The sequence below is a fragment of the Geotrypetes seraphini genome, chromosome 3 (genome assembly GCF_902459505.1).
Source record: "Geotrypetes seraphini chromosome 3, aGeoSer1.1, whole genome shotgun sequence".
Lineage (NCBI taxonomy): Eukaryota > Metazoa > Chordata > Amphibia > Gymnophiona > Dermophiidae > Geotrypetes > Geotrypetes seraphini.
The window spans coordinates 39,009,631-39,027,643 of record NC_047086.1 but is presented as its reverse complement, the minus strand read 5'-3'; the positions used below and the strand labels follow the sequence as shown (position 1 = coordinate 39,027,643).

General features: G+C 48.8%; 1 protein-coding gene across 3 annotated transcripts in view; it reads left to right on the top strand.

Moving 5' to 3' along the window:
• Positions 1–12,790: 12,790 nt before the first annotated feature.
• The window catches only part of FBXL4 (F-box and leucine rich repeat protein 4), a 73,211-nt gene continuing 67,988 nt past the window's right edge, over positions 12,791–18,013 (top strand). For 2 of the 3 annotated variants that reach the window (XM_033938875.1, XM_033938873.1), the window contains exons 1-2: positions 12,791–12,890; positions 15,205–15,783. In XM_033938875.1, coding sequence (XP_033794766.1) covers positions 15,293–15,783 — 491 coding nt within the window. In that variant the 5' untranslated portion in view covers positions 12,791–12,890; positions 15,205–15,292. Of the gene's footprint in view, positions 12,891–13,256; positions 13,353–15,204; positions 15,784–18,013 lie in introns of those variants that run through there. The other variant, XM_033938874.1, reaches the window with a different exon arrangement.

Below are 18,013 nucleotides of genomic sequence, written 5' to 3'. Positions count from 1 at the left end.
CTCTGAACAAGCTCTGGTTAGTACCCGAGCTCAATGTCTGAAGGAGGGTACTACGGAAGAGAACCTTGGGCATACTTTTCCATTTCAGGGAGAGATTTTCCAGGAAGGTACTGCCAGAGGGCCACATCCATCTAAGGCTCGGTTGAAGCGACAAAAGTGGCAAAGAAGGCACCAAGTAATACAAACTTTTCCTACCTTTCAGGCAGAGCAGAAAGCGGACCCCACTTTGCGGGCCGCATGGCAGCAAGTGAGGGCAACCCATAAGGGAGCGGGTAATATGAAGGTGAGATGAGGTTTGTTGTATCGAGTTAAAACTGAGGGAGGTCAGGACAACAGGGGGGAGCAATTGGTAGTTCCCCAAGGCTTTAGGACTTTGGTCCTGCAGATGGCCCACGACCATCCTTTGGCAGGGCATAAGGGAGTGGAAGCCACTGAGACACAGATTCTGCAAAGGTTCTTCTGGCCTGGGTTACGACAGGAGCTAATTCAATTCTATGCCTCTTGTCCTACCTGCCAAAAGTTGTCCATAGAAAAGCCTCTTAGAGCTCCATTGATTCCCATTCCCTGGGTGGAGGAACCCTTGGGTAGGTGGGCTATGCATTGTAGGCCCCCTAGAGAAAACGCCACGTGGTTATGGATGTAGCTACCCGGTTTCCGTGGGCCTTTCCACTGAGGAGAACCTCCTCCCATAATATTACTAAAGAACTAGTGGGGTTGTTTTGTTCTGTGGGGTTCCCAAGGGAGGTTCTCACGGATCAGGGCAGTAACTTCGTTTCCCGAGAAATGGAGGTGTTTTGGCAGAGATTTGGCATTAGGCACATAAAGACTGCTGCCTATCACCCCCAGGGAAACGGGTTAGTTGAAAGATTCAATCAGTCCCTCAAGCTTATGCTCAGGAAGGTAGCAGGGCAGGAGCTGACTGATTGGGATCTGATGATACCGTGGGTATTATATGCTAGTCGGGAGAAGGTCCAAGTCTCTTTAGGGGTTAGCCCTTTTCAAATGTTGTTCGGCCGGAAACCCAGGGAGCTACTGGATATTTTGAAGGACAAATGGGACCCTCCCCCTTAGTACAAGACAAACATAATATCCTACTTAAAGGATCTGAAACAGAAGCTCAGTGATCTGGTAGAAAAGGATAGAACTGGTATTGCAAAGAGTCAAGCCAAACAGAAAACTTATTATGACAGGAAAACTCAAGAAAGACAGTTGAGGGTGGGGGAACAGGTGCTTGTTTTGGTACCCACCGACCCTCATAAGTTCCTCGCTCAGTGGAAGGGGCCTGGTACTATAGTCCAGCAGGTTAATGAGGTAGACTATAAAGTCCGGGATGGTAAGGGCAAAGAACAGGTCTACCACGTTAACATCCTTAAACCATGGAAGGAGCGCCAAGTGTTGGCTCTTATTGCCCAAAAATGTGAGGAAGATGAGTTTGGGCCCCAGATAGGGGAGTTTAGCTTGACAGCTCCGGTCAGCATGGGGGAAGAACTTACCCCGAAGCAAAGAAGGGAGGTGGAAGACCTAGTGGGGGAATTCAAAGATGTGCTCTCCCCCATTCCAGGCAATACTACACTGGTGTCCCACGATATCCTGACCCCCCCCCCCAGGGAAAATAGTAAGAGTCAAACCCTACAGGTTATCTGAGGAAAAGAAAGCGTTGGTCCAAGAGTTGGTGGAAGAGATGCTAGCCCTGGGGGTTATTGAGCAGTCTCAGAGTCCCTGGGCAAGCCCAATTGTAATTGTGCCCAAGGCTCTCCACGATTCTGTACTGACTTCCGTTAACTGAATACTATTTCCTAATTTGTTGCTTTTCCCATGCCCCGGGTGGAAGAACTCTTGGATAGGTTGGGACAGGCACAGTATCTGACTACTCTGGATCTTACCAAAGGATACTGGCAGGTTCCGTTAACAACGGCTGCCAGGCCTAAGACAGCTTTTAGCTCCCGTCAGGGCCTGTTCAATTCACTAGGATGCCTTTTGGATTGCATGGCGCTGCCGCTTCAGGCCAACACCTGATGGACCAGGTGTTAAGAGGGCATCACGAGTATGCACCAGCTTATTTAGATGACATCATTAGATGACATACTCCCAAAATTGGTCGCAACATGTTGAACAGGTCCAAGCAGTCCTGCAGGCTCTGAGGGAGGCTGGCCTCACCATTAACCCAAAAAAATGTTGTTTGGGGAAAAAGGAGGTCAAGTATTTGGGGTACCAGGTAGGGAGAGGAGTGGTGAAACCCCTAGTGGATAAAGTTCAATGTATCCGGGAGTACCCAGTGCCCGAAACCAAAAGGCAACTTCGTGGGTTTCTTGGGTTGGTAGGGTATTACCGGCGCTTCATTCCCCATTTTGCAACCAGGGCCACCCCTCTGACAGAAATGTTAAAAAAGAATAGGCCGGACAAATTGCAGTGGAACCAGGAAGGTCAGGAGACCTTAGAAAACCTAAAGTCCTGCTTATGTTCCAAGCCAGTGCTAGCATCTGTGAATTTTCAGAGACCATTTATATTACAGACAGATGCCTCAAAGACAGGGTTAGGAGCAGTACTGAGCCAGGAACTGGAGGGGCTAGAACATCCAGTTCTATATTTAAGTCGGAAATTGCATGACAATGAAAGGCATTATGCGACAGTAGAACTGGAATGCCTAGCCGCCAAGTGGGCCATGCAGAGTCTGGAGCACTATCTTGAGGGACAGGAATTTACGTTGGTCATTGACCATGCTACATTAAATTGGCTTAATCTAATGAGAAATAATAATGCCAGACTCACTAGGTGGTATCTAGCTCTTCAAACATTTTGGTATAAGACCGTACATAGGCCAGGGCGATTACATAATAACGCCGATGCTCTATCTCAGATTGGAGAAAAGAATCCAGATAAGCATAGGTCCACCCCTAGCAGTCATTTAAGGGGGGGGGGGGTATGTAATATGCAGGATGTGCCTGCTAGGTCTGGCCCTAGTATAAGACCCATTTCCAAAGCTGTCATTCCTCAGCCTGACCAGGTTAAAACCCATTCTGATAAAATAACTGACTTTCCTGCTGTGTCCAGTAGAGGCAGCTCAGGGGCTGAGTTGCAATTTTCCCCTCCCCCACGCTATCCCAGGGTTAGTAACCGGATATCCTCTGCACCTGGGAGTTTGGGGCGTGGTTGCAGGTTCCTAAACCTTAGGACTGAGCTATTAGAAAGGCAGAGGGAGAAGTGGGGAGGAGGAGAGCAGCTGCAGTTGAAAGACCGGCAGCCAAGCTCAGGGCTGAGAGCTCTGCAGGGCCATTGATTGCCTGAATGCATGGAGTTTACAGAAGCCGGTGCTGAGCTAACTCCTGATCCAGTGGAAGGCACTCGAGACATGGAAATGGAACCGGAGCCTAATATTGAGGTCCTGAATGAAGTCCAACCCATGGAGGTGTGCTGGTCCAAGGCAAGTGAGAATAACTGCCTAACTGGATTATAAAAGCTTTTGTTTTGTTTTTTGGACTGTTTTTCCTTTTTTCTTGAGCTGTGCTTTATTTCCCTGTTGAATTGGAAGCAGGGGGAGTACATGGACTAGGACTGTAAAGAACTTTCATTGAATTGTTTGTTTTCTTTTTCCTTTTTAGGAAGGTGGACTTCTCCCTGGACAGGGATCTTACAGCCACACAAGTAGGTGACGTCCCCTTGACGGAGCCGACCCGGCAGTCTAAAAGCTGCAAAGCTAAAGAGCTTTGCACATGTGCCAGCCTTCCCCCCTACAGGGTCCCACCCCGTACCTATATAAGCCCACCCCCAACCGGCAAAATCCAGTTTTTAAAGTTTCCGCGATTAACCCGACTCGGTAGTCTGAACGGGTCCACCCGTTCTCTTATCGCTTCAACTTTATTTACTTACTTACTTTTATTCCAACGATTTTAAAAAATATGAAAAATGGATTCGGGAGCTGCTCCACGTGCGACGACGGAACCGCACGACTCCTGGGGGGTCCGTTGCCTGGGTCCCCTCCACCGGAGGTTTTCCTGCGCTCCCTGCGCGAGGTACAAAGGAAGCAAAACTCCCTAACGCGGCCTCCGCTCTCCCCTCCGCCTGTTAGCAAGGGGCATCGGGACCGCAGGGACTGCCTCACACCCTCCGCGGCCTCCGCTCTCCCCTCCGCCTGGTTGCAAGGGGCATCGGAGCCGCAGGGACTGCCTCACACCCGACCGTGGCCTCCGCTCTCCCCTCCGCCTGGTTGCAAGGGGCATCGGAGCCGCAGGGTCTGCCTCCTACGGTGCCGAAGCTGGGAGTCACACACCAGCTCAGGCACCGACGTCTCCTGCGTGTGTCACGTCGAGCCCGATGACGTCACACGCAGGGACGCTTCCTATTGGCTCTCTTCCTCCCCAGCTGCCCATTGGCTCAGTGGCTGCTCCCACTGGCCAATCCCAGCCGGATCGCTCCCTCGGGGTCCCGCCCTCGGCACCGAATGCAGCCAGCCGTCGGCACCGAGCTAAAGAGCCTACAGCACAGCCTTCTGCCTCCACAGACCGGCATAGGCTTTCTGCTTCAGCCAGCCCACTCAAACTGCAGAGGAAATATAAGCAGGTAAGAGATGTGGTTCCCTGTTTAAGCTGCTGCCTCTGCGCTTAGGGGTTCTGAGATCATATCCTAGCCTATATATATATAAGCAGGTAAGAGATCTGGCTCCCTGTTTAAGTGGCTGCATCTGCGCTTAGGGAGTATGAGGTTAAATCCTAGCCTGATTCCTCCAGTTCCTCCTCCTCCTCGGACTCTCCTCCTGCCTTGTCTGCTGTTACGGCTCCAGCCCAGGAGGTGCTTCCTCCCCACCTTTTCCAGCAGATCCAGCTCTTGCAAAAACTACCTCTTCTATTGCGACGGAGCTGGAATCCTCCTATGCTTCCTCCTTGCGCTCTCCCTCGCCTGCTCTGCAGACGGACCCCCTGCTCTCTTCTCGGGCTCATGTGGACTTTCCATCTGAGCGAGATAGGGCATCATCCCCGGAAGACACCTCCTACCCACAAGCTGGCGTCTTCTTTACAATTGACCACACGGCCCAGCCGGACCACCGGGAAAGAGACTTCAGGTCCTTAAGTATCTTCTTATCCCTAAAGAAGTGGTCTAATTGCCCCTGCATGCTACTTGGACTGATTCTCAGACAGCAATCTGGAACAAGCCCTACTCGTTCCGGGTCACGACAGTTTGGAACTTAACTACATAGTCCAGGAAGTGACGGGGGTGGGCATCTCAACTCCCTCATCAATCCCTGGTGGTCCGCTCTGCCTTGCCGATATTCACAATCCTACAAATACTTTGCACCGACTCAACTGGTCCGCGAGCTGTGCATCACGGACTCCATTGGTTAACGAGCTTACCAAAACTCCAGGCTGTCTGGGCGAATTACTATCCATACACCCAATGCCTCTATTCTAACATGGAGGGTATGAGAAACCTGGTTGAGACCTTCCTGGTGCCCACGCAGGAGGTTCTTATTGCCGTCCTCTCCAACTTCGAAGATTGCTCCAGGAACCTTATCCGATTAGCCGACGATGCCTTTTGATACCGCCATGCGGAGAACAGGCTACAGGGATTTCCACCCGCAGACCGGCATGGTTACAATGCTCTAAACTAGGGGTGGATATTCATGCGAAGGTGGCAGATGCTCCTTGTCTCGGAGACAACTTGGTTGGAGACAAGGTGAAGGATCTGATCGAAGGACTTAACGAGGAGTGCACCACACTGGATACTCTGGAGGAAGATACAGCGCACTCAAAACAGCCATTCAAGAAGCAACTACCCTCTCAACGGCAGTTCAATCCCAGGAAGTCGTTTTTATTCTGCTAGACAGTTTACTCCACATACACAGAAGCAGTTTCGACCCTATCGGCACCAATACAATCTCAACCCTCCTTTGACAACCCTCCTCTTCCAGCTGTTCCGGTGGGAGGTCGGTTGAAGTTTTTTCTTCAAGCCGGGCAAGATATAAACACGGACACTTGGGTCTTGCGCATCATCCAACATGGATACCGCCTTCGATTCCTGACTCCTCCTCCGTGGTGCACACCACTCACTTCAACCTTCTCACCTGATTCCGTTGCAACAGGAGTTGGCTCGGTTGCGGGACATTCGAGCAGTAGAGCCGGTCCCCGAACACCAGTGGGGCCAGGGGTTCTATTCCAGTACTTCCTCATACCGAGGAAGTCGGGAGACGTCTGCCCAATCCTAGACCTACGGAACCTCAACAAATTCATATTGAGGGAGAAGTTCTGCATGCTCTCGATATCAGCCATCACTCCTCTGATCCAAGTAGGTGCTTGGCTCACGTCCATTGACCTTCAGGATACATATCTCCATATTCCCATACATCCCTCACACAGACTGTACCTCCGGTTTGTGTTTCAGAACCGGCACTACCAATGCACTGTTCTCCCTTTTAGCCTATCGTCATTACCAAGGGTCTTCAAATGTGTCATCACAGTCGTCATTACCATGGGTAACAGGACCTATCTAATTTTCCCATACCTAGACGACTGGCTCATTTCAGCTATGACGCCCTGCCTCACAATCCAGGCGTTGAGCGGAACCATCAACCTCCTTCTACAGTTGGGGTTTCTTCTCAATTTCCAAAGTCTCATCTCCTTCCATCGCAATCTCAGCAATCCTTCGGGGCAATGTTTCAGACTCAGCAACCTATAGCTTTCCTTCTGGATCTACGAGCACACGTCATCCAACAGCTAAGGTCCCCCTGGTACCCAGGGCTCTGGGTCACAGCCAGGGAGTTTCTCACCTTGCTAGGATACATGGCGGCCACAGTACAAGTGCTGCAGTTTGCGCGCCTAAATATGAGACCAATCCAATGGTTTCTCAAGAACCATTGAAATCAGTACCTTCAACCTCTGTCCACAAGTGTTTCAGGACTTGCAATGGTGGATGCACGTGGATCCCCTATCGCACGGGATTCCGTTTCATCCTCCTCAGCCTACTCTCACGATCACGACGGACGCCTTCAAGAAAGGCTGGGGCGCTCATCTCCTCACTTGGTCCACGCAGGGCACTTGCTCCCCTGCATTGATTCGATACAACATCAACTTCCTGGAACTGCATGCCATCCATCTCGCTCTGCAAGTGTTCCAATACCACTTACACAATCAGGTCATACGAATCCGCACCGACAACCAAGTTGCCATGTTCTATGTGAACAAACAGGGAGGAATGGGCTCCGCTCACCTATCCCGCGAAGCAGTCTCCATTTGGAACTTAGCTCACCAGCTCCACTCCACCCTGCAGGCTGTCTACCTTCCGGGCAGGGACAACCAGCTCGCAGACAGACTCAGCAGGCAACTCAGTCCTCACGAATGGTTGCTTCGAGTCACAGTTACGCGAAAAATCTTTGCAAAATGGGGCACTCCTCACATCGACCTCTTTGCATCCCAGACGAACACCAAATGTCCCAGATTTTACTACAGGTACGGAGAGCCAACCTGTCTGTCAGAAGATGCGTTCCTCCTACACTGGTCCCAGCATCTCCTCTATGCGTTTCCTCCGATTCCTCTGATTGGAAAAGTCCTTCAAATGGCCATCGCAGACAATGCCGCCCTGATCCTCATCAAGCCGTATTGACCGCGGCAAGCCTGGTTCCCCGTCCTCCTCAACCGGGCGTCTCAGGCTCCTTGGATTCTTCCGCAGTTCCCGTATCTTCTCACACAACACGACGGTCAAATGCTACACCCCAATCTTACGTCTCTCAGATTGACAGCCTGGCTACTGCTCCCACGCTGACGGGGAGTCTGCCTTCCCGCCGGAGGTTCTACACATCCTTCTTGCCTCCAGAGCTCCGGCGACTCAACGGTCCTACAACGCCAAAGGGACCCGGTTCAAGAGTTGATGCTCCACCCATCGGGTGCACCCCAGCACTTCTACCTTGGCTCAGGTCCTCCGATACCTTACCTCTCTGCAGGTCTGCGGGCTATCTTACACCTCCATTCGCCTGCATCTGGTGGCCATCTCAGGGGATCATGTTCCAGTGGACACGATCTCTCTAGTACTCCATCCAGTGGTCAAACGCTACTTCATAGGACTTCTTCATCTTCATCCTCCCCTCCGACCTCCTATGCAGGTCTGGGATACCACTCAAATTTCTTACCTGGAAGACTCTATTCCTGGTTGCGATTACCTCTGCTCGCCGCATTGGAGAGTTCCACGCCTTGGTATTCTATAGTCCCTATACCCAATTGCTTCATGACAAAGTGCTGTTACGCACACATCCCAAATTCACGGTGGTCTCGGCCTTCCATTTGAACCAATCCATCGGGCGGCCTACTTTTCATCCACCCCCTCACTCTTCACCAGAGGAGGCGAGATTCCACATTCTGGACTGTGGACAGAACTGCGACTCCCCAACGCCCGTCTCAGTGTTCCTCTCAATACGGCCATCTTCATCTCCTAGACCAGTTTCGAAGTTGACATTGTCCTCTTGGTTTACCCAGCTCATTGCGTACTATTACGCCTCGGCCTCCAGTCCGGCCCTTCAGGAAATCCCTCCTCATGTCATGGCTCATGACCTCAGAGCTATGTCTACCACCTGGCCTAACCTTCGCCGCGCTCCTCTCCAAGAGATCTGCCGCGGCTACCTGGTCCAGGATTCATACCTTTGCCTGCACTACGGCCTGGATGTGGAATCCAGAGCAGATGCATCACTGGGTTCTACGGTCCTGCAAGCGGCGGTATGAGGCGTCAACTTCCCTCCTCCTCTCCGTCTCAGGTAACAGATCTTTATTATTATTATAATAGCATGATGCTATTCTGTTACCTTCAGCTCGGGAGGCACCTACTTGTGTGGCTGTAAGATCCCTGTCCAGGGAGAAATAGAAGTTGCTTACCTGTAACGGTAGTTCTCCTTGGACAGATGGATCTTACAGCCACACAATCCCGCCCAGCCTCCCCTATTGTTGCCGCCAGCTTTATACCTAACTGGATTTTGCCGGTTGGGGGTGGGCTTATATAGGTACGGGGTGGGACCCTGTAGGGGGGAAGGCTGGCACATGTGCAAAGCTCTTTAGCTTTGCAGCTTTTAGACTGCCGGGTCGGCTCCGTCAAGGGGACGTCACCTACTTGTGTGGCTGTAAGATCCATCTGTCCAAGGAGAACTACCGTTACAGGTAAGCAACTTCTATTTTTCTTTGCCGAGGTGGGGGTTTGCCCCACATTATTGAAGTGGGATAGGGGGCCTAGATTGTGGCAATTATCACCACGTGGAGCACACCACCTGTCCAGCACTTTTTTATTGCTGGGGAAGAACAGTGCTGTTGCACTGGCATTAGTCCAGGTTTGTTACCTGGAGGAAAAGACTGCAGCGCTGCAGAGTCACAAAGAGGGAAAAGCACAGCCAAGTCTGGCCCTGGACTGTTTTTTTCCCCGCTTTCTGGAGGACCTACTGCTATTAAATATTTCTATAGCGCTCTCAGATGCAGCAGCGTTGCACAGAGTCACAAAGAGGGAAAAGCACAGCCAAGTCTGGCCCTGGATTCTTTTTTTTCCCCTTTCTGGAGGACCTACTGCTATTAAATATTTCTATAACCCTAGAACATGTTGGGTTGGGCGGGTTTTATCTTGATGTCATACGCTCTCTCTACTCTAACCCGAGGGCTTCGCTTCTTGTCAATGGGACCCGCACGGACTCTTTCTCCATCCTTTGTGGAACCCGGCAGGGTTGCCCCCTTTCCCCCTTGCTGTTTCTTCTTTTTCTGGAATCTTTACTGTATATTCTTCAGGGGTTCGCGGAGGTGCGGGGCCTTCAAGTGGGTGAGATTGGGTTAAAGACTTTAGCATTTGCAGATAACATGTTTTTGATTCTTACTTGACCTGAAGATTCTTTACCGATGGCATTGGACCTCATTTCTGAATTTGGCTTTTATTCGGGTCTGTGTCTCAATCTGGATAAGTCCTTGGCCTTGCCTTTTCCACCTGAGTTACGTGCCGCGTGGAGGGGTGTTTTTCCTCTTCGTTGGGCTGACTATGCTTTGAAATATTTGGGGGGTTTTATTCCTCAGGACTTACCTAGTCTGTATCGTTTAAATGTGGAACCGCTGTTCCAGGCCCTTCAGAATAAACTAGTTTTGGGGAACTCTCCCCTTTTAGGTCGGGTGCATCTCTATAATATGCTCATCGTCCCCTGTTGGCTTTACATCTTTCAGGTCCTTCCTCTTTATTTGACATCTCGAGATGAGACGACTGGAACGCTTGGTTCAGAGATTTATTTGGACTGGGAAGCGGCCCCGCCTGCCTTATAAATGGGAGGCAACTCCATGGTACAGGGGTGGCTTGGGCTTATTGAACCTTAGATATTTGACTGTTGGATGTGGCATGCGCCACATTAATGATCTTTTCAGGGGTACGTCAGCGTTCACCAACACTTCTTTGGAACTTTCCTGTTTTCACTCTACTCACTTTGGCGCATATCTTCATTCTCTTCCTTCTCTTGTGCCCGAGTCTCTCTCTGTAAAGGTGCTTCACCGTCCCTTGCGGAAGGTTTGGCGCTGGGTCTGTAAGTTTCACGCTCTTTCTGCTTCTGTCACTCCCTTTCTGCCTATCCTATACGCTTTAATAGCTCCTTCTTACCTGGGATAGATGGGCCGAGTTTTGCTCGGTGGGAAACAAGGGGTATTCACTATGTATTTCACTTGGTTGATGATGATGGGAAAATTAAGTCCTTTGCACAATTGCGAGATGAGTTTGATCTCCCACCCACTGATTATTTTGCTTATATGCAAATACAACATTACATTTCTTCTTTGCCCTCTAGTTCTTTACAAGCCTCCTGCCAAGAGCTGCTGTCTACGGCTTTCGCCATTGGTTCCCAACTTCCGGTCCCCCTTAAATTTCATCATCGTCATTTGAAAGATGAGTCCCCCTTGTCTGACCATTCTAAATTGCGGGATGCTTCGGCTTGTGATCTTGCAATAGAGTTGCCAACTGATGTGCTTTTGCAGGCTGTCCGACGGCTGCCTGCCTTTCGAAAATATACTACCTTTTGGGAGTAACACTATAAGTTGATCTTCCATTTGTATATTTCTCCTAAGAGGGCTTATTTATCATGCTTCTGTGAGACTGCTGCCTGTCTTCGTTGCCAGGCTCCAGAAGCGGGCTTGGGACACATTTTTGGTCCTGCCCTAATGTTCAAGATTTTTGGACTGCTATTTTTGTTTTTGTGGAGAGCATTTGGAAAATTACCATTCGTCGTTCCCCTTTACATTTATTTGGCACTGTTCCTCATTATTTCCCTCGTACAAAGGGAGATGCATCTTTTCTCAAGTGGACTGTCCTTGTTGCTCTGAAATGTATTTTGTTGAAATGGCTGGAGGCTGATGCTCCAGACTATTCACTAAGGCGATGTCGGATGATTACTCTCCTGATGTGGGAAAGGAGGGATGTGACAGACCTTTCTTCTCTCTCAGGCCGCATCTTTCAGCGAACTTGGGAACCATTTTGGACTACCATGACTCCTCTGGCTCGCAGCCATTTACTTAACTGTTGAAATTTTTGTTTTATGTCTCATCTTATTCTGCTTGGTATGCCTGCTTTCTTTTGTGTTTTCATGGGTACTGTTTATCTGGATGGAGGACCCGGGGGGGGGGGGAGTTTTGTGAGGGTTTGTTTAGGGGTGGGGGTGGGGTTGTTCCCCCCGAACTGCGGTTTGTGGGGTTTGGGTTTTGAATGCCAAAAATATTGAACTGACTTGTCTTTTGTATCGTTGCTCTGTTGGTGTTTTTGATTGCTCAATAAAATATATTTGAACATTAAATATTTCTATAGCGCTCTCAGATGCAGCAGCGTTGCAGAGTCACAAAGAGGGAAAAGCACAGCCAAATCTGGCCCTGGACTCTTTTTTTTCCCCTTTCTGGAGGACCTACTGCTATTAAATATTTCTATATCACTCTCAGATGTACACAGTACTGCACAGAGTCACAAAGAGTACTAATGTGATCAAAGAGGGAAAAGCACAGCCAAGTCTGGCCCTGGACTCTTTTTCCCCCCGCCCCTTTCTGGAGGACCTACTGCTATTCAATATTTCTATAGTGCTCTCAGATGTACGCAGCACTGCACAGAGTCACAAAGAGTACTAATGTGATCAAAGAGGGAAAAGCACAGCCAAGTCTGGCCCTGGAGTCTTTTTTCCCTTTCTGGAGGACCTACTGCTATTAAATATTTCTATAGGGCTCTCAGATGCAGCAGGGTTGCACAGAGTCACAAAGAGGGAAAAGCACAGCCAAGTCTGGCCCTGGACTCTCCCCCCCCCCCCCCTTTCTGGAGGACCTACTACTATTAAATATTTCTATAGGTCTACCAGACAAGCAGGCTGCACAGAGTTAAAAGTAAGAAAATAGTCTCTGCTTGAAAGAGCTTACAACTTTTTTCTCTCCAAAAATACCCTGCTGAAAGCACAGAGAAAAGTTAGAACCATCACCCTAACCCGCCCAAAACTTTCTGCCTCGTCCCTCAGCGCAGCTGGAAACAAAAGTCCCGACGATGAAGGGGCGGACCTATGGAGCTGGGCGAAAATGTTTTAATAGGTCGATGTTAAAAAACACTATGCAAATTACCCTTCCCTGCTCACGGTGAAGGAGTAGAGGCGGGGAAGGGGTAATTTGCATAGCGCGCCAAGGCGTCGGACCAATCGATATACAACCCCTTGGCGCGCTATGCAAATTACCCCTCCCCAGCCCGTACTCCACCGTGAGCAGTGGTGTGATTCATGGGAAATCCTTGTAGCAGCGCTGTAGCATTTAATTCAGCCGGCTTGCTTTGGTCGCTAATGCTGGTTCTTCTGCTCATGCTCAGTTAGACCTGATCTGAGCATGTGCGGAAGAACAGGCATTATCCGAAGTTTGCGTGCTGCTGAAGATGTGGTTCTGGCAGGAAAGGTCTGTTCTCCTTCTTCAAGTACGGGGTGCAGGCAAACCGGAAGAAGCAGGCGCTTGACAGTTCATGCGCGAACCACCGCCGAGTCGCGAGTCCGATGTCAGATCCCGGAACCGGTCCGGCGCGATCTCTGCAGCTGCAAAATGACAGCCGGGCGCTCACTTAAAGTAACTGGGCCGAGCGCCCGGCTGAAACACGCTAGGGAGAACACTGGCTTATCGTGTCCGCCCATCCCCACTAACCCTAAGGCCTGATTGGCCCAGGCGCCTAAAGCCTGGGCCAATCAAGCCTTAGGCTTAGTGGGGATGGGTAGGGTGGGCGGAACCGATAAGCCTAAGGCCTGATTGGTCCAGGCTCCTAGAGCCTGGGCTAATTGGGCCTTAGACTTAGCAGGGTAGGGCTGGGAAGTGGCAGGCTTGCCGGCTGGACGGCAGCAAGACCGTCCGTCTGGCCAACAATTAGAGGTTAGTTGGGGAGAAGGTTAGGGGGGTTATCTGGGGGGGGGGGTAACGCGTGGGGGGCATTTGCGTGGGGGGTCTGTAGGGGGTGCGGACTTCTGGCAGGAGGGGTTGGGCACCCTCCTGCCGGCGATCGGGAGTTTCAGGGGGGTGGTGTTCTGGCAGGGGGGGGTTGAGCACTCTCCTGCCGGCGTTCAGACAGGCGGCCGCTATACTTATCACGGCAGGGAGATCCCTTGCCGCAATAAGTGTAGCGGCCGTGTCTACTCTAACCCGATTCTGTAACATGGACACCGGTTACAGAATCGGGGTTAGTATAAGCTCGATTCTGTACAGGACACCCCTCCCGGGCGTCCTATACAGAATCAAGGCCTTTGTCTCCAGTACGTCTAAATCTTCAGGGGGTATGTTATAGGCATGTTTGGGACGGGCTTAGCCCTTGGGACATTTTACAATGGTAAACATTTTACAAAATGTCCAGGGCACAGTTTGGACGTTATGGGCTAGACCTGTTTTTTTAAAAAGGTATAAGGACCGAAAAGGTACCCAAACTGACCAGGTGACCACTGGAGGAATGAAAATAAGGCCCCCACACACACACTTCCTCAGTGGTTACTGACCTCCTCCCTTACCCCAAATATCTGCATGAAACAGTACTGTCTCTATGACAGCTGCAGATACTGTGGCCAGTCCTAGTAGAGCTTCAAACAGGTCTCTGGAGTAGCCCAGTAGACTACAGAGAAGGGGACCCAGACCCATATGCTAACTTAACTAGTACACTTCTAGTGGAGAGTGTGAACTCTCCAAAGCCCACTGTACTGCCATATAGGTGATACCTGCAGGCATAAGGGCTATCGGGGTGGTAGATGGGCAGATTAGGTTTTGGAGGAGGGGCCTGATAGTTAGGGCTGCAGCCTCAGCACCCTGAGGTTGCAGGTTCAAGCCCAGTGCTGTTCCTTGTATCCCTGGGCAAGTCACTTAACATTTCATTGCCTCAGGTACATTAGTCAGATTGTGAGCCCAACAGGACAGATAGGGAGAAATACTTGAGTACCTGAATGTAAACCGCTTAGGCTATAAGCAGTGTATAAATACTAAAAATAAATGAATATAATGTACAGGGGTTACGGTGAGATGTGTACCTGGCACCCTTAATGTGAAGTTCACAGCATTGACTCCCTGCTGCTGGCATGTCTGTGTGGCCAGTCCATTAAAAATGCTGATTCCCTTCTACATATAAATGAATTGTTTTGGATGTTTTTAATTTTGGATATTTTTCAGATTTGAAAATAGCCATTTTTTCTGTCTGAGATTTGGCAATCTTGTGGGAATTAAAGGCTGGTCTCCCCAATGTCAATAGGCTATTAAGCCAACCCTCTCATGCATAGCTTGTAGGATCCAAAACTTTAAAACCCATGTATTTATCGTTAGTACCATTCTATGAAAACTGTCAGCAGAGTCCCTGAATTAGGTCCGGTTTAGTAGAAAATGACTGTCATGACTTGTTGATTTAGCTACTTTGGCATATACAGTAGTGTTCATGAATACTTAATGGTTACAATCCATTGCCCCAGAGTTTTTGTCTAAAATAGGGGTGTCAAAGTCCCTCCTTGAGGGCCGCAATCCAGTCAGGTTTTCAGAATTTCTTCAATGAATATGCATGAGATCTATTAGCATACAATCAAAGCAGTGCATGCAAATAGATCTCATGCATATTCATTGGGGAAATCCTGAAAACCCGACTGGATTGCGGTCCTCGAGGAGGGACTTTGACACCCCTTTTCTAAAAGAACTTTCTTTTTCCATCCGAAGTCATTGTCTATGGTGATAACATTTGTTACTATATTTTATTCTACAGTGTGTTTCAAGATTCTCATAGTGCCATTTCATGGAACTGAAGACACCAGGCCTATAGGCACTTTGAAACCCACGTGCTAACAATTCCCATGTTAACAGTTCTGAGCATGTTTTACTATATCTGCCTTCGGCGCCGAGCTCGGACGGCTACACGAGGCGAAATGAACAGCCGGCGGGCTATGGAATCCAATAGCCGAGCCTTGCCAATGTCTGCTGAGACCATCCAGTATGCCAAAGAAGTACTGGATTTCAGTTCCCATTATGGTAGTGAAAACAGCATGTCCTACACCATGTGGAATTTGGCAGGTATACCAAATGTCTATCCAAGTTCTGGCGACTTTACTCAAACGGCCGTGTTTCGAACTTATGGAACGTGGTGGGATCAGTGTGCAAGCTCACGCCAGCCTTTTAGGAGGACTCCACTGAGCTTCCACAGCCAAGATTATGTGGAACTTGCATTTGAGGAACCAGTTTATCCCACAGCAATTCATATCCTGGAAACCTATTACCCTGGAGCAGTAGTTAAGATTCTGGCCTGTTCTGCAAATCCCTATTGCCAAAATACACCAACTGAAGTAAGGTAAATTTCTTATCTATTTCCATGTGTGGTTTTCTTCATATTACATCTTGCACAGTTGAGGGTCTGTCTTGGGGTTTTTTTTCTTAATTTCTGCGCAGGAGATATTTGTAGTCTCTTTTTGGACACTTCATTTTATATACTTCTTGCTGACCCCTCATGTATAATCCAAGACTTTATCTCAACCTAAAGAGGCAGACCTTCAGCTTGTGTAGTCCAGTCCATTTCTCCAAGCCACCTCAGATTATTTGCATTTCTTTAGCTCCTGCATTTTGGTGACTGCTGTCTTTTTCTGCTTTTGTTGTATCAAATGTAGTTTCCTTTGTGCCAGGTGTGAGGAATCTTTATGTTGAAAGAATCCGAGTCTCATCATAGCTTTCTGTGTCCTTAGAGCAGTGTCTCACAAACTTTTCTGGGCAGCGGCACACTAAAGCCAGTGCCCTGGCCTGCACCCGGAGGTCAACGCGATGACATCACGCGCATTCGTGATGTCATCGCGTCAGCATCTGCGCATGCGTGGAGGCCCGTCTGGCTGCAACCCCACTGTTACAGGGATCGCAGCGAGAGGCACTTCCTGTAGGCAGGCAGCTGGCGTGGACGACTCTCCTCCTCGCCAGTGTGTCGCGGCACATCAGAAATCTCGGGAGGCACCCAGTTTGCGATACACTACCTTAGAGAGTAGGCAAACTGAATGTCGTCCAGTATCCATTAAATCAGTGGTCTCAAACTCGCGGCCCGGGGGCCACATGCGGCCCACCAGATACGATTTTGAGGCCCTCAGTATGTTTATCATAATCACAAAAGTAAAATAAAACAGTTTCTTGATCATGTGTCTCTTTAGCTATAAATTACAATATTATTAAGACTTAGCCAAAAGGAAAGATTTATAAACTATAAAGAGTTTTACCTCATGCAAAATTGTAATTTCTTTAATAAGACAAACTATTTTTTTCTGAGGCCCTCCAAGTACCTACGAATCCAAAATGTGGCCCTGCAAAGGGTTTGAGTTGGAAACCACAGCATTAAATGGTCTCCTAGGGAGCCAAGCATAGGGTGAAATGGAATTAAAACTTAAACATCAGGATGTTTGGGACTTATCTTGTTTAATGTGATCTTCTAATGACAAAAGCTGAGGCCCACTGATAATTAAGTAGAGCAACAGGCAAATAACCATCAACTGTGAGAAATATTAAACACTCAGGTGATGCACAACAGTGCAAATCAAGTTCAAGTTTCGTTTAAAATTTGATAAAAACGCGTATTAAAAAATCTCTTAAGTGATTTACAATATAAAAATAGGCATCTTGAAACATATAAACGACAGGCATTACCCATGACAAACTTGGGGAGGGATAAAAAGGGAGAAATACAATTTATCTTGAAAAGAACATAGATAGGGGAAAAACATTAGGGCGGGGATTAAGAGCTGCCTCAAATACGACTGTATTTGAACATGGCAGGGTGACGATTGTGATGAACAGTGCTGATCTTTTTAATTTAGAACATAAGCAATGCCTCCGCTGGGTCAGACCTGAGGTCCATCGTGCCCAGCAGTCCGCTCACGCGGCGGCCCAACATGTCCAGGACCTGTGCAGAAATCCTATCTATACCCTTCTATCTTTTTTTCCAGCAGGAAATTGTCCAATCCTTTCTTGAACCTCAGTACTGTACTCTGCCCTATTACGCCCTCTGGAAGCGCATTCCAGGTGTCCACCACACGCTGGGTAAAGAAAAACTTCCTAACATTTGTTTTGAATCTGTTCCCTTTCAACTTTTCCGAATGCCCTCTTGTTCTTTTATGTTTTGAAAGTTTGAAGAGTCTGTCCCTCTCTACTCTCTCTATGCCCTCATGATCTTGTAGGTCTCTATCATGTCTCCTCTGAGTCTTGTTATTGTTCAAAAGAGTCTATATATAGAGAGAGCTTTTGGGGGAGCCTTTAAATCTTTCCAGTATAGTATCTTCTCTAAGATTGGTAAATAGTTCCATAGTTGGGGAGAAGTAATCGAAAAGATTTCAGTACGCCTTGTATTTATAACCTTTAATGATGGAAAGGAGTAGGACATGTTGATTTGTGGATCTGAGTGTCCTGGGGGGTTTCGTGTGGGATTAGAAGCTTATGCTGGTAATTTTGAATTTTAAAGGTTAGGAGTGCTATTTTATAGGTAATTCTGTGAGAGATCGGTAACCAGTGAACATTTTTAAGAAGTGGAGTAACATGATTATATTTCCTTG